The 17,378-nt window shown below is 42.2% G+C and overlaps 1 protein-coding gene across 2 annotated transcripts in view; it reads right to left on the reverse strand.

Moving 5' to 3' along the window:
• Positions 1 to 149: 149 nt before the first annotated feature.
• Positions 150 to 17,378, reverse strand: part of Tmem255a (transmembrane protein 255A) — a 64,241-nt gene continuing 47,012 nt past the window's right edge. Inside the window, exons 8-9 of one of the 2 annotated variants that reach the window (XM_087599805.1) lie at positions 12,156 to 12,299; positions 150 to 2,492 (exon numbers count right to left, since the gene is read on the reverse strand). In XM_087599805.1, the coding sequence (XP_087455931.1) occupies positions 2,328 to 2,492; positions 12,156 to 12,299 (309 nt within the window). In that variant the 3' untranslated portion in view covers positions 150 to 2,327. The remainder of the gene's footprint in view (positions 2,493 to 12,155; positions 12,300 to 17,378) is intronic. The other variant, NM_182822.3, reaches the window with a different exon arrangement.

The raw sequence follows: 17,378 nt of genomic DNA on the forward strand, positions 1-17,378 counted from the left end.
TTTCTGGTGACAGCATGGCAGAAATTGTCATTAGGTTTTGTGTTTGGTTAAGCACGTCGCATTGTTTCTCAAACCATTGCAGTTAAAAGTAAGTTGGCAATGCCAGTTGGTTTAGAATTCCTGTTACACACCACAAGAACACCTGTAAGTGGATAGGGAGGATAATTTTATTAATTTGAAACATCACAAAAGCTGTGTGGGTTTCCAACATGGCAGTGATACAGATTTTAAGCAACATCTAGTTTATACAGGTTTTGAATTAATATTTTAATACTTCATGCCCAGTTCAGTACTTTAAAGCAGAATTAGGAAGAAAGCAGTAAATGTTATAAAATGCAGTCAAGATACATTGGAAATACAAATTCCTTGATTACAGCAAATGTTTTGCAGAAGAGTGAAGCAGCAAATATTAATTTTTCCTAAGGTAGCATGCACTTGATATAATTCAATGTAATAAGAAAAGCTGCTCAAATTAAGAGTTACAAAATCTATAGTTTCAAGTTATTTTGTAAAGTAAAAAAAATACATAGAAATGAGTCATAGAATCTTAACACTTTAAGAAATGTGATCATTAAAGATATACTTTGTAATGGTGCCTTTAAAATATACACATCCACTAAAGCAAGGGGTAAAGTGTAAATGACAAGAAAAATAACCCTTAGATATGTGTATAAGTCAACTGATTATTAGTCCTTTTTGAAAGCCAATAGAATTTTAATATGTTCAGAAGTGTAAAACTAACAGTAACTTTGTGTAACATCAAAGGATTTTAGTCTTTTGGATTTGAAGTCTGGATAAGAGAATGTGACACTGAAAGTTTAACTGAATGTTTTTGCAAACATTTACTGTGAATGGTGAGTGCACTTGTTGTGCCTTGGTGATTCTCGATGACCAGGTAAATGGGAGCACCAGCATTTGTCTGCTACCTCCAACCATCAAAGATGGGAGGCAGCGAAATGGGCTGGAAATGTTTCCAGTGTATGTTCTTGTGTTTGCAGAACTGTCTAGGCGTCTCTGTAACTCCTGTACTTTTACATAATGCAAGTGTAGGATTATCAATCTTCTTTTAAACCATTTCTCAGGTTAAAATAAAATCCCAGTGACTGTGTTCATGCTGGAGTGAAGGCATGGGTGCCAGACTGTTTTTAACTCAACAGCTTGATGGTTTAAAGCTCTGTATAATTAAAACAACTATAGAACTACCACAATACGCCAGATGGATTTTAAATGTGTAACACTTAAGAATTTGTCAAGTTGGCTGTATCTGAGGTCTTAAAGACTTGAAATGGCATTATAAGGTTTTCATAATCTTGAATTGAATGCTGTCACAATTGATCTCAACGGGAAAAAAAGAAGGACCAATAAGAGCAGTGGCATTAAAATACAGATGAGTTTTAAGTGGTGGGGTGCAGGATCGTGCGATTTGCTGGGGTCAAAGCACAATAGCTGAAGATTAAATAGTCACAAAGATAAGTAACAATTCATACCACGACCCAACCTAATCTAGCATTTTTAAACTCTGAATTTCAACTGTAAGATTTATATCTCCAGTAGCAAATGTGTTTTGTAATAATGCAACATATAGTAGGAACACTGTCTCCTAAGTTGTCAGATGTATACTGAGATCTACTGAAAACAACACACATGTTGCTCGTGTATTTTGGTGCTTCTCCACCAGCCAGTCCTGATCTCACCACTCAGGATAGCAGGCCATTGCACTTTTCCCCTTAGGAGGTCCCAGTCACAAAAGCTGAGCTGAATGATCACAACAGCCATTTTTATAAGACTCGGAGAACAGAGTAAAGATATGGGCAGCTTTTTTCAATATCCAGACACGAGCAAACAAAAAGCCAGAACTTTCTGTATTGGAACTACTGTGTAGCCCCAATCAGCTAGGAAGGTTTCCTAAGCGTGACATTAATGGTAGGGAAAGATAGAGCCTATAGACCAGGTGATTCAACCGAGGTGCTGTCACGGCCATCTACCAAGGGCCTGAGGACAACAGTCCTTTACATAAAGTGAAGCAGATGGCAGCCACACTTGTGTAGAGGTGGAGCATCAGGAAATGCAGATCTGAAGAAGCCACACTCTTGCCGACTGGCTCCCCAGCCCTGCTTAGTGAGCTTCCTTTCTTGAAAATACTGGGTTTGGCCTAGCCAACCCTGCCCTTCCCTGATAATGAATAAGCTTCATCCCTATCTTTCCCTAGCTTGGCAAGCTATTGTAAAACTTGATGTAGAAGAGTCACACTTTAGATGTACCCTACACACTTCCACTAGAGCAGAAATACAAAAGCCACAATATCAATAGCCGACGAGTATTCCTCTTTAAGGACTGTAAGGTGGTGGCTTTTCAAAAGGCGGGTAGTAGGGTGGAGAATAACGGGGTGGCGCACTGGAGGACCACATGTAGCTGGGTGAAGGAGAGGGCGATTGGGGCTCCTGCTCATCGGAGAGTCCAGATGGAGGAGAGGATGGAAAGACTCCGGAATGCTGTGTGGTGAAGAGAAAACAGCTCACGCAGTGAGTTTGCAATTCCTCCCATAGCCATTACTATTTAAAATGAAGATACACCAAATTTGTTCCAGTTTAGGAAAATAGCTCTTAAATGTTATGATGTCGGTAAAGGACAGAAAATAGCCCCACATCAAGTCACTCAGGCTGAAAACACTGGGGATCCTCCTCCTTGCCCCTTTAACTCTACATCTAGATAGCTACTCGATCCTGTTGTTTCGGCTGCGTGGCCTTTTGAAGACATTAATCCATTTTCTGTGTGTGTCATTCAGCCCATCAGTTCTTATCTCCTCAGTTATCTGTGGTTTAAGCTTTACAACTAGTCTTTCAAAATGTCTGGGGTTTAAGAATGTTTAATAAGGTTAAGTATCTGATCCCTAGGGGAAAAAAAAACTTTTCTGTAAGAATATGTCATTGAGAAGTCTAGGGGTCAGGGGCTCATGTCACAGACTAAAAGCAAGGTTAGACAAATCAATTCGCTTTCTTGGGTCCTGGGCTGTGAAGTCCTGTTCCATATAAATTACCATTCCTTTCATTACCCATACATACACACCAAAGATCAGAAAACAAGACTTAACAAAGGCATGGGGGTGAGGGTGAGAAAACCAGTGTTAAGCATGAGGAACAATTTGTTAGTACACCAGAGGGCCTGAGAATTCAATTTTACTCTTTGTTGTCTACCTTTTGGAAAAGAGCAGCTATATGCATTTTTAAAACCAATCTATTGAGATATTAAAAGTATAATACTAAGCATGATGTCCCACACTCAGAAAAGCAAAAACCCCATATTCTCTCTCATGGGGATACTAACCTGTAAAGAATGGGGGCAGAGCAGTAAAGTGTGCAGAATAAAACCTCACCATAGCCTCGCTCTAGAGTGATTGGAGGGAATTGCAAGGGCAGTAAGAATTAGGAAACCAATTCAGGGGCTCCTGGTCAGCGCACAGAATAGGAGACCCGTGGATATTCTAGTGTAGCTGGGCTCCGTGAGTACCTGGTATTTTTTGGAGCCACTTACACTAAATTTTCTCAAGAGTTCAAGTTCTATTTCGACACAGGTGAGGTGGAAGAGGGGTCACACTTGGGATCACATCATCTTCCCAGGCGTGTAGCAATATTTGGCCAACTCTGACATGAGGCTTCCAGAGCATGAGACTAGTTGGCAGAATCTTATCCTAAGACAATGACTAGAGATTCCTAGGTCCTGTATGAGACACTGAAATATCTGCAGCACATAACGTTGAAAGCAAAGAGATTTGCCACACTCCTCTTCTTCCTTCACCCTACCAATTTACTGAATAATGACTAAATAACTGGGCTAGAGAACCTAGACAAACGTTAAAAGCAATACAACATTAGAGATTAGACCAGGAGAAGCAAGATGTCTTCCTAAGCTTAAACTGCCCCCTCCCTCCAAGAAGATATCCTTTACTAAAATAGTCCAGTTTATGTTATTTGATAATAGGTATATTCTTTTTTTTAAAGCATATTGCTAGATCATTAGGCAAACTTGTTCACCTGTGACGGTGTCATCAGTCCTGTCACTATCCTGCCCTCAGCAAATTAAATGTGAGTTAACCCCTTCCTAGGCTGGGTGTAGTGACAACGGCCTTTAATCCCAAGTAGCAGAGGCAAGTGGATCTCTGTGAGTTAAAGGTCAGCCTGGTCTACAGAGAGTTCCAGGCCAGTCAAGAATGCATAATGAGACCAGGTCTCAAAAAAATCTAACTAACTAACTAACTAACTAACTAACTAACTAACTAACTAACGAACCCCTTCTTCCTTAATTCTTTTTCTCAGGTACTTTATCACAGCATAAGAAAAGTAAGTCATACATCCTCCTTTCCTTCTCTCGTGTTGCTTTCTTCTAGAAGGAATGTTCCTCTTAATCAGAGAGGAAAGTAAAACCTACAAAGGCAAGAGTCTCTGTGCCTGACGTATGTGGCACTCTGTCCTAAATCCCACTATAGAGGTGGCAAGAGGCAGCAGGGCACTTTTAGATGTTCATGGCTACAGAAGGGAAGGACATGTCCCTGCAGTAGAGCTGAAGTCAGTTGCTTCCTGAGAGCCATTCAAAGGCTCCAGTGGGTGGCAGCTGTCATGGATGGCAATTGTACACTGATAATAAGTTTGTTTTTGTTTCTTTTTTTTTTTTTTTGTACACTGATAATAAAGAAGCTAGTCCAACGGCCTCTGGGTTCTCCGTTCTCAGTTTCGTGCCGATAACTATCAGAGGGGTGGGCAGCCGACAAGAGGTGATCCTCATTTCCCTCCGAGATCAAAACTGGAAATCTGGAGGGTAAATGTGAAGGTTCCTGGCAGAGCTAACTGGCTGCAGTCCACATACCCTTGGGGGTTGGAGAAGAAAAAGGCCCACAGTAGCAGTACGTAGTTTCCTAGCAACAGGCAAGCACCTTGGGAAATACTTGGCTTTGTTGTAGCTAGAGAACTGGCTTGGTGTGTTTTGGTTCTTGGGTGCGAGTTGAATTTTACTGATGCTTTGAATCTCTGCACACCACCAAGTACAAGGAACATCTAAGTAGCCAACCGACTACTGGCCTAGTCGGCTCTGGCTTTCTGAGATACCTCTAAGGCCTGAGTGAACTACAGACCACCCTCCAATATACCTGAGAGTTACATGGTGTACTCTAATCATGCTAAGTGGGGAGCTACCCTTCATGAACTGAGTTGTCTCTCCAAACCCCGTCATGTGCCCTGTGCCTGTCCACATCCTTCAATGTCTATGCCCATCTCTCAGGACATAAACACACCTTTTTTTAGGAAGTCCATGAGCGTTTTACTCCAGAAGGTTCCCTGCCATTGCCTAGTGCCAATAACCTTAGAGAAATTGTGTCTCAAAGTGGGGGGACACTACAGGATTTGTTTGATTTTGAAAACATTTTCCCTGCATTCTGCCCTTGAAATAAAAGGCTAAGAATATGGAAAGGAGCAGATGAAAGAAAGAAGAGAGATGTAGAATACAAAAAATTGAATAATAGAGGGAAATGTTGAAAGGGAGGGGGGAAATAAAAGGCAGAAATGGATTTCTGAGCTTCAAGGCAACTTGTACCACCAACTCCTCCCACCCCCACAAGGTTGAAGCAATCCTTTTATTTTTTTTCCCCCGGTCAATTTAATTCAGCCACAGAGCAAAGGGTCAGGAAACACTTTGTTTCATCCACACAGTCCTGGTCTCCTTAGTGCTGATAGGTGTGAGTCACCACCCACTTTAAGCTACTTTTTTTGGGGGGGGGTTCTTTTTTTCGGAGCTGGGGACCGAACCCAGGGCCTTGCGCTTCCTAGGCAAGCGCTCTACCACTGAGCTAAATCCCCAGCCCCTTTAAGCTACTTTTATGTGCAGGAGTGCTTGCATACATGTGTCTGTGTGCCGTGCGTAGCCATAGGAAGGTATGAGATCTTCTAGAACTGGACTTAGAGATGTTTGTGAGTCTCCATGATGGGAACTGAACCCAAGTCTTCTGCAAGGGCAGCAGGTGCTCATAGCTGCTGAGCCACCTCTCCAGACCCTTGTTTTAAGGCATGGTTTCATGAGTCCAGGTTTGCCTGCAATTTACCACATAGCTGAGGATGGCCTTTAACTCAGAATCCTCTGGTCTCAGTGCTCTGACTCTTGCATGGCAGGACAGGCTCCATCATTGGAGAAGCAATCCTTTTATTAAATGAGCTCAGTTTATGTGAGTCAGCCTTAATGGCTTCAGTGAAACATCATGTACTTTCAGGTGCTGAACAAAGAATATAAGCAGCGCCATTTGCATTTCTCAGAGACTGAGACTTTTGGACTTAAAGCTGGCGGTTCACCAAATGGACAAGAAAAGGACAAGCTCATGAGGAAAGGAGAGGAACTAACCTAACATTCCAGACTGAGACATATGACTGGGAACCTTTGAGGTTTTAGAGAAAGCTACACTGAGTTCATATCTGTAGGGAAACAATAGGAACTGGTAATGCCCTATAGAATGTGGGCATAGCTAAAGCCAAAGGGGTCCTGGGGAAATGATTTCAAAAGGCAAGAGAAGTGGTGCTGGGGAGGTGAGAGGCTAAAGCCATCTCAGCATACGGCCCCCCTATGTTGAAGTATGGGAAGTACATTAAATGTGAGGACACAGCGAAATGTAAAACTGAAGTAGCCTGTCACCCCACATGCAGGTCTCACAACTAAACAAATCCTTACCCGTATCTGACCACAAGAAGTGTTTCCCAGCCCTCCTAACTGGATCATTACACAACAAAGGCATGATTTTGAGGAACTAAAACAAAACCCTGTTAGGGGGCCAGTGAGATGGCTCATTCTGTAGAAGCACTTGCCACCAAGCTCTATTTACACACACACACACACACACACACACACACACACACACACACACGCATGCACACACGCACGCACGCACACACTCAGCACATGCACACACAGAGAGAAAATTAATTCACTAATTAAAACCATGAATCTTTGCTCTCATTCTTCTATTAACCTCAGAGTGAAAAGGGAATAGAAATGATCAAATGAGAGTCACAGAGATAACCCTATTTAGAAATGAACAAAATGGAGAAATCTTTCAGAAGAAGGTCTTTCAAAGTCTGACTATAATGAAGGTCAGTTTCAACCTGAGAAGAGCAAGAGGAAGCTCTGGTGTCTTTTTTTTTTTTTTTTTTTTGGACAGACTCACTCAGACTCACTCTTCTGGCAGTTTGACTCACACAGCTGGTGTGCATTTTTCACTTTTCTTTTATTTACCTAGAATCATATACAAATATTCCCCAGCCTGTTGTATGTTTTATTGGAAGACTGGTATTTCCTTTTTGAAATTATAAGTGACTGTACATTTGGAAATAAAAGAATCCTCAAGTTATATACTAAGTTCTAGAAAAAAATAAAAAATATTCCCTCCAAGGCCTACACCACAAAACTCTAAAGGCTCCAAGAAGGAAATACAAAAATTCAGCATGAGCCTAAGAAAGAACTGAAAATGTTCAGGAAGCAAGCACCTGAGCAGCCCCTAAATCGGAAATGGATGGAGCAAGGAACCCTCTTTTCAGGGGAGATCAACTTGATAATCTAATGAAAAAGAGTAAATAGGACTTTCCTCAAGTTGTATTTAGGAAACCCATGAGAAAAAAAAAAACAGTAATATGTGTAGATATTTAACCCAGGGAGAAGAATCTATAGGCATTCAGATTTATAGCTTCTCCAAAGAATTCTCCAAATTCCTCTCTGGAACCAGCAGTTATGGGTAAAAAGGCTTCTCCTCCTCTTCTGACTTATCTGAACTTGAAGTCACTTAACCTCGCCATTATTTTGTCATCACAACTTGACAAATTGCAGTGGCAAGAGTATTTTATTGATGTATAATTGCTCAGAAAATAATGCTTGTTATTGAAAAGAAGACAGACAGGCTTATAATCTCAGCACTTGGGAGGCTAAGGCAAGAGGATCATGAGTTCAAGGCCAGCCTGACTATAAGGTGAGACCATGCCTCAAACAAACAAACAAACGAAAGAATAGAGGATTCTGTAATCCTTGATATTCTTGTTACAAATACAGAATGGAGTGGGGTTTATTTTGAAGGTAAAAACATAGATGTTCTTTAATTTTTAAATATATACATATATGTCCACATTTACACATGTGTATGCATACACATTTTATCTGTGTGCATGCACACAGGTATGCCGTAAGTATGCAGATTACCACTTGTGGAAACTGGTACTCCCCTTCTATCATGTGGCTACCGGGGATTGAACTCAGGTCATCAGGCTTAGCAGCAAGCAGCTTTACACACTTAAATATTTATCTCGACCACTCTACAGTAAATTTTGTACATTTTGATGGGATGACTGAATTGTAATTTCCCTCTGAATCCTTTGGGTTTCTTTCCTCACACCACTTATCTACTTTTTTGTCATGACTGTCCTCTGACTCCCTTAAGTCTGTAGACAAATCATTTAATACAAAGGATGTCTTACTCAAATTCTACAGCCATATCCCCAGGCCACAGTATCTGACCAGGCATTGTTTGAGCTTAAACCAACAATCCAAGTCATCACTGGATTATTTGCCAATCTTATTTTGATCCCTGGAGTAGGATTTAAACAGAAAATAATAAACAATTATGTGTCTGAATATCTTAGATGGAGGTTTCCTATTAAGAGTTTGTGTTAACTGTCACACTAGATATTATCCCTAGTTGGAAAGTGCACCATGTCATAAAACTGCAAAGCTTCTGTAAGGCAAAATTCACTGTCATTAGGACAAAACGACAACCAACAGATTGGGAAAAGATCTTTACCAATCCTACATCTGATAGAGGGCTTATATCCAAAATATACAAAGAACTCATGAAGTTAGACTCCAGAGAGCCAAATAACCCTATTAAAAATGGGGTACAGAGCTAAACAAAGAATTCTCAGCTGAGGAATATTGAATGGCTGAGAAGCACCTACAGAAATGTTCAACATCTTTAGTCATAAGGGACATGCAAATCAAAACAACCCTGAGATTCCACCTCACACCAGTCAGAATGGCTAAGATCAAAAACTCTGGTGACTGCAGATGCTGGCAAGGATGTGGAGAAGAGGTACAACCACTCTGGAAATCAGTCTGGAGGTTCCTCAGAAAATTGGACATTACACTACATGACGACCCAGCTATACCTCTCTTGGGCATATACACAAAGGTGCTCCAACATACAACAAAGACACATGATCCACTAAGTTCATAGCAGCCTTATTTATAATAGCCAGAAGTTGGAAAAAACCCAGATGTCCTTCAACAGAGGAATGGATACAGAAAATGTGGTACATCTACACAATGGAGTACTACTCAGCCATCAAAAACAATGACATCATGAAATTCAGAGGCAAATGGAATGAATGAACTAGAAAATATCATCCTGAGTGAGGTAACTCAATCACAGAAAAATACACTTGGTATGCACTCATTTATAAGTAGATATTAGCCAAAAAGCTCGAATTACCCAACATGCAATCCACAGACCACAGGAAGCTCAAGAAGAAGGATGACCAAAATGCGGATGTTCCCACTCCTTCTTAAAAGGGGGAAAAATATTCATAGGAGGAGATATGGAAGCAAAGTTTAGAGCAGCGACTCAAGGTATGGCCATTCAGAGCCTGCCCCACATGTGGCATATATACACACACACACACACACACACACACACACACACACACACACACACACACACATACAGCCACCAAAACTAGATAAGATGGATGAAGCTAAAAAATGCATGCGGAAAGGGACTGGATATAGATCTCTCCTGAGAGACACACCCAGAGCATGTCCAATACAGAGGTCAATGCTAGCAGCAAACCACTGAACTGAGAATAGGACTCCCTTGGGGGGGAATTAGAGGAAGGAATGAAAGAGTTGAACGAGCTTACAACCCCATAAGAACAACAATGCTAACAACCAGAGCTTCCAGGGACTAAACCACTACCCAAAGACTAGACATGGACTGACCCAGGGCTCCAACTGCATATGTAGCAGAGCATAGCCTTGTTGGGACACCAGAGGAAGGGGAAGCCCTTGGTCCTGCCAAGGTTGGGCCCCCAGTGCAGCGGAATATTGGGGGGCAGTAAGGGGGATGTATGGGGGGAATACCCGTATGGGGGAGGGGGATGGGATGGGGGCTTATGGACAGGAAATTGGGAGGGGGAATAACATTTGAAATGTAATTAAAGAAATATATCTAATAAAAATTTAAAAAAAAAGAAAGTGCACCATGAAGTCTAACTTCCTAAAATCAATACAATTTACTTTGATATGAAAATGAAAATAGCTCATGACAGAGGCTCACACCTATATTGTCAGCAGTCAGTTTGAATCAGAAGTATTTGCTACAACATCAGGGCTAGCCTTTCTATAGAATTCAATCCCTGGGATGTTCTTGATGGAAGGCAAGAACAAGTTGTCCACCTCCACACACACATGCTGTGTGACACATGCATGTACCTCCACAAGCAATACACACACACACACACACACACACACACACTTATTTTTAAGAAAAAGAGAAAGGAAAAGAAAAGAAAGGAAAGGAAGAGAAAAAGTGAAGACTCCTCTTTTTTGTCAGCCCACAACCTCTTTATCCGAGAAGTGTTTGTTTTACTATGTAGGCCCCAAGAGGATGGTGCCATCTCTGGATAAACGTCAGCATAGTTGAATTCTCTTAAAAGATAAACATGCTGTCTCTGTCGCTATTGATATTGTGCTCTTCCTGAACATAGTTACCACCTAACTGTGTTTTTAAAAAAAGACTAAAGCTGTCTTTCTGTGGCTACAAGGCTTTAGTGCAAATTTCAGCATAAGGCTTTTTCTAAGCCTTAATGCTCTGTCCTGGTAGTGATACCGTATTGGACAGGGGTGTACAAGTCTAGGTTTATATTACCCTGTTATAAAGCTGTAGACCTCTCCAAACCACATGCAACTAAGAGCTTTAAAGTTTCAGCTATTTTGCTACACTAAAGCTGAAATCAGGTTCCCCAAAGATTTCTGCCTACCAAACATTAGCTACAAATCCTTTCAGAAAGTTTATGTCCCCTTGTATTGTTCATGGGCTCTAATCAAGTGAAGCAAAAATCATTTTGAGTTTTGTTCCTTTAAAAGAATTTTCCTATTGTCTCTGAGTTTTGGGTTGAGCAGAATGTAGTGTGACTTGATTCTTATTTGGCAAATGGTTTTCAGAGGTTCCTGTAAAACAAAGACCTGGTCTTTGTTCAGATGGGGCTGATTTGGTCCCCTGCACTCTGAGGAGGTGATGCAATGTTTGTAAGCACAATGTGACCATTTGGTCACACACTGAAGCCTCTAAAACTGTGAGTGAGAATAGTGCTCTCCGGTTTAGAAGCTTATTTTGACCTTGTGGGAAGTAAGGAAAGCTAGGAGCACTTTCATTGCCATTCATATGTAAAGACCCATTTGATGGGTTTTCCCAAAGTGCCTCCTCAGACTGTGCTGTGCTCTGAGCACAGTGAATCCATTTTGCCCTTTTAATGCTTCCATTTCTCTGCACTTAGGCACAGCTCAAAAGAAAAAGGTTGAAAGTGCAAACTTAATAACATATTTCTGACCTATATGATAAAGGCAAACCAACAAATAAACGAAACAAAACAGAAAACATGGGGGTGTTGTAAAAGTATTTTCTATGTTGTTCTAGTTGGATGCTTGAACAAACAGAGGGACTTCCTCCTGGCTCATAGCTCCCTTATGTCAAGCTACAGGGCTATGCCTCTCCCTATAGCAGAAGCTGGTGTTAAACAAGGGCCCATAGTAACTTATGTAAGCTGTCATCTCCCAGCCACATTACCTTCCCTTAGTGTATTTAAATACAATTTGGGATACCTTACTCTTATCCTCCTCCTCTGTTTTTCTCCCATTTCTCTTCTTCTCTCATGCTCTGCCCACTTTCTTATGTCTTCTAACCTGGATGGCCCTTAATCTATTCATTGGTTCCTACACACTGATAAAGGCTATCAGAGGTTGAGAGCCTGGGCTAATCCCTATCAATTCCAGAAGCAAAGGGAAGAAGATTCTATAAGTCAAATACAATAAAAAAGGACTGGGTTACAGCTCAGGGAATAAAGAGGGTTTTTTTTCAAACATACCTGAAAGTCATAAGCAGAATATGGTGGTAGATGAGGAGGGCTATGGTAGTAGGTATTGTACGATGCCACTTGGGGACGCGCATAGTAAGAAACAGTTGGATGGGCATTTTCAACAGAGCAGTTCAGAGCTGGACGAGTAGGGTTCTGCAAAAAAACAAGTTATAAACAAATATATTACACACCATCATCATTAGGTGAATCACCCAGCTATCGATAAACAAATATTCAGACCTATATTTAGTGACAAAGCTTCCCAGAGTATACTGTTATTTTTATGCGTATGAGTCTTTTGCTTGTATGTGTGTCTGTGTATCCATGTGTGTGCGTGGTACCTGAGGTGGCCGGATGAGAATGTCAGATTCCCTGGAACTGGAGTTACAGATGATTGTGAGCTGCCACATGGGTGTTGGAAATTGCAGGTCCTCTAGAAGAGAAGCTGGTCCTTTTAAGCACTGAGCCTTCTCTCCAGCCCTATTGTTATTTTTTAACTACTGTGGAGCTACAGATACAGTTCAGCAGTAGAACATTCGTCTGGCATGTGCACGGCCTTGGATTCGATCCCCACTACTGCAAAACGAAAGGCTACTCTGATAAATTAATATAGTGTGCTCTAATCCATGTTCTAAAAATCTCAGTTGCATATTTATGTGTACAAATACAGAGAAATTATTCTGGAAAGATGCACTGCAAACTGTTATTTGTAGTTGTTACCTCTGCAGAGGGAAGTAATATTAGGAAGAAGATGGAAACTCTTACTTTTTAATATATAAGCCGATGTTTTTGCAATTAATACATAATGTGCCATTTTCATCAAGCTTTAAATTTGTTTTAGATTTATGTGTTTTCTGGTATGTGGATGAGTGTTTTGCCTGCATGTATGCATGTACACCGCATCCATGTGCATGCCTGGTGCATATCAGATGGCATGGTCCAGAACTAGAGTTACAGACAGCTGTGACTCATCATGTGGGTGCTGGAAGCCCAACCTTGGTCTTCTACAAGAGCAACAGTGCTCTTAACCACTGAGAAATCTCTCTAACCCCCTCCAGCTTAAAAAAAAGTTTTATATTTGTTTACATGTGCATATGTGCATGTGTCTGCATATGAACATGTGAGAACACGTCTATGGAGGTCAGACAATGGCATTGGATCCCCTGGAACTGGAGTTACAGATGGTTGTGAGTCATCATATAGGTGCTAAGAATTGAGCTTGCATCTACTGCAAGGGCAAGTGCCCTTAACCTCTGAGCCATTTGTCCATTCTCCCTACCCCACAACTTTTATTTCATTATAATCTGCTGGCAATGTAGCCTTTTTAGAGTCAATGCCACTGTTGCCCAAGTTAGAGGCCTGCTCATTAGTTCCCGAGAAGAAGCATGCTTTGTACCACATGCATCTAAGTAGAGAGTAAATGTTTTCCTTTTTTATGGGGCAAGTGGACCATGCCACCAGACAGAAGAACTGGTAAGGTTGAGTGAGCTCAAATCCCATGAAACCCAAAGTTGAGAACAGTAGGAGTGGGGCCAGCTCCCTGCCAAACTCTACCTGATCTGTAACGTATAACCACCACATCCCCGGAGAGGAGCAAGACTCTGTAGTCACTGTAACATAAAAACCAGGAGTTCTCCATGCTAATGAGGTATCTAGGCCCAGGAGTTCTCCATGCTAATGAGGTATCTAGGCCCAGGAGTTCTCCATGCTAATGAGGTATCTAGGCCCAGGAGTTCTCCATGCTAATGAGGTATCTAGGCCCAGGAGTTCTCCATGCTAATGAGGTATCTAGGCCCAGGAGTTCTCCATGCTAATGAGGTATCTAGGCCCAGGAGTTCTCCATGCTAATCAGGTATCTGGATTGACCCAGAGTGTACAGCCAATGAACTTCCCTTCCTGGGCATTCCTTCCGCAAAAAGGTATTTAATCCCTGGTTCACCCTGAGTAAGGTGTATGGATTTAATTCACCACCAAATAAAGCAGTTTGAACAAGCAAGGACCATCTCATCATCAAGTGGGGTGGGAGTTCGATGGAAAGTGTAGGGCCCAGATCTTGGGGAGAAGGCCTGCTCTCCTCCAGTTCCTTTCTCTCTGTACTCTTGGCACTCACTCGAAAACAAAGAGGGTTCTACCCTTGTCTAGACTCTGTTTTCCGCCTCCTGCCTGTGGATGCCATAAGGTAAGCTCGGACCAGGGATCCACTCCTGTAGCACTTGGGTACACAGACTGGGAACCAAGCAATCATCTCAGAGTTCGCTGTTTCCCCTCTGGGAAAGCAGGGACTGAGGACCCCATTACGGACTATGGGACTGTGTTGTGCCTCTGCTCAGTGCTCTGTTGGCACTCCGGGCACTCTGAGCACTCCAGCGGCGAGGCAGACACACAGCTCCCCAACTTTTCTATCTTCGGTATCATAGAGCCCTCCTCCATTTGCGTGGATAGTTAAGAACTGTCGGAAAGATAGGTGTCTTCCACCCAGTATGTACCGACGCCACCTTAACAGAGCAGGAGGTACCTCTGCAGCAGTGAAAATTTGGGTCGGTTTTGGCAGCAACACAGGTGAGCATGCCTCAGGGTGTCGGCAAGGAAATTCCATTAGAGAAAGTTTCCACATAATTCTGTTGCTTGGAGTGGGTTACAGTTTAGATCCCTAAGGGTATGAGATCTACAGGCCCCAGTCATTACAATGCACCTCACGGTCACCTCGTGTATGGGAGAGGCCTGAGATCTTGCCTCGCTTTACAGAGGAAGAGCTCTGAGAAGTTCCATTATCTCTCTACCAAAATTCCAAGAAGACATTTCACCCCTGAGAAAGTAGCAGAAATTGTGTTTCTTTGGTCTCCTAACCACCTGAAACATATCCTGCCAGCTCTAACAAAACAAAACCATTTATCTAAATAAATCAAGCCTGACCACAGGAAAGCAATCCAACAATGTAAACTGTATCTGTAAAAAAAAAAAAAATGCCCTGTGTGTTTAGTAGGTCACAGGTCCAGGATCCTATCTGAAAGTTAACTATTCCAGAGAAAGAAGGACAGAAGAAACATCAAAGGAAGACTGAGTGGGAGTGAGCAAGTGTTGGAAAGCTGCTGTAGATTTCAAGCTAGAGTGGATCAAGGAAATGGTCAGGACCTGGAGGGAAGAGGTCAAAGAGATGGGCAGAGATGATGCAACATAGATGGCCAAAGGATGATCTGCTTCTCTTTCAAATATATAACTAGGATTCAGTACTTATGTGTATGCATGCACGTGTGCGCGCGTGCATGTGTGTGTGTGTGTGTGTGTGTGTGTGTGTGTGCGCGCGCGCGCGCGCGCGCATGCATGTGTGTGTGCTTCCACTGAAATTCTGGAACTCAAGTTGTAAGATTCCCCTCCCTATTACTGATCAGTAACTTTCTGAGCTCTCATCAAACAAAAGATTTCTAGAAGGCACAGGAAACAGTGAAAGCAATCTTGCCTGAGCCAAACTGGATCTATTGAGACAATGGTCATGGACTTTGCAAAGAATGCTGCTTTTATTCTTCTTTAACTTAGGAACCAAATGCACAGATATATGTTGGTTATTTTCGACATTCATCTTAATCGTCATGTCTTTAATCAAGCAACACTGCACTGGCCATTTCCGTAGGACCACTCCCAAGCACGACAGGGTAAGGCGTGAAGACATCCTTTTTCATTTCAGGACTCTGCAAAACCTCTAAAAAAACAAAAAGTGGGAACCTCGCTGATCCCGGCCCAGCGCTCCCAGCTCCCAAACCCCATGGGAGAGATAGCTGATCGCCCAGAAGTGTGGGCAATTGTGAGACTGCAGGGCAGGAGAGACCACCACTTCTGTCCATCTTTGCCCACATCCCTGGCAGAAGAGGAAACTGTATAGGGCCTCTGGGCACAGGAAGATAGGGGCAGTCAAGCTGCAGGAGCCCTGTGGTCCAGACTGCACCTGGAGCTGAACAGACCTGGTCAAACAGCTCCCTACACCCAAATTCCGTGGGAAGGAGAGCTAGACCTTCAGACAGGCAGACATGCCTGAGAAACCAGAGGAGACTACTCTCTGCCCACATTTCTGACTCTAGAGGAAAAACGCCTAGCACCATCTGGGCCCCCTGCACACAGGGACTCAGGAGAAGGAGGGCAGGCCCTTTTGGTTCCTGCCCACAGGGACAGCTGAAAGCCAGTGGACAGGAACAACTAAACGCCTGAGAGCAGAACACTCTGTTCCCATAACTTGCTAAAAGAAAACAGGAAAACAGGTCTACAGCACTCCTGACACACAGGCTTATAGGACAGTCAAGCCACTGTCAGAAATTGCAAAACAAGGTAACACCAGAGACAACCTGATGGCGAGAGGCAAGCGCAGGAACCCAAGCAACAGAAAGCAAGACTACATGGCATCATCAGAGCCCAATTCTCCCACCAAACCAAACACTGGATATCCAAACACACCAGAAAAGTAAGATTCAGATTTAAAATCGCATTTTATCATGATGATGGAGGACTTTAAGAAGGTCATAAATAAGTCCCTTAAGGAAATACAGAACAACACAAGTAAACAACTAGAAGCCCTTAAAGAGGAAATACAAAAACCCCTTAAAGAACTACTGGAAAAAACAACAAAAAAAAGGAGAAGGAAATAAAAAACACCATCCAGGAGTTAAAAATGGAAATAGAAACAATAAAGAAAGCACAAAGGGAGACAACCCTGGAAATAGAAAACCTAGGGAAAAGATCAGGTGCCACAGATGTGAGGATCACCAACAGAATACAAGAGATAGAAGAGAGAATATCAAGAGTAGAAGATTCCATAGAAATCATAGACACAACCATCAAAGATAATGGAAAATGGAAAAAGCTAGTAGCCCAAAACATACAGGAAATCCAGGACACAATGTAAAGATCAAACCTAAGGATAATAGGTATAAAAGAGAGTGAAGACTCCCAACTCAAAGGACCAGTAAATATCTTCAACAAAATCATAGAAGAAAACTTCCCTAACCTAAAGAAAGAGATGCCCATAAACATACAAGAAGCCAACAGAACTCTAAATAGATTGGACCAGAAAAGAAACGCCTCCCATCACATAATAGTCAAAACATCAAGTGCACCAAAAAAAGACAGATGATTAAAAGCAGTAAGAGAAAAAGATCAAGTAACATATAAAGGCAGACCTATCAAAATTAGACAAGATTTCTCACCGGAGACTATGAAAGCCAGAAGATCCTGGAAAGATGTCAT

Source organism: Rattus norvegicus, chromosome X, assembly GCF_021556685.1.
Source record: "Rattus norvegicus strain SHRSP/BbbUtx chromosome X, alternate assembly SHRSP_T2T, whole genome shotgun sequence".
NCBI classification, from domain to species: domain Eukaryota; kingdom Metazoa; phylum Chordata; class Mammalia; order Rodentia; family Muridae; genus Rattus; species Rattus norvegicus.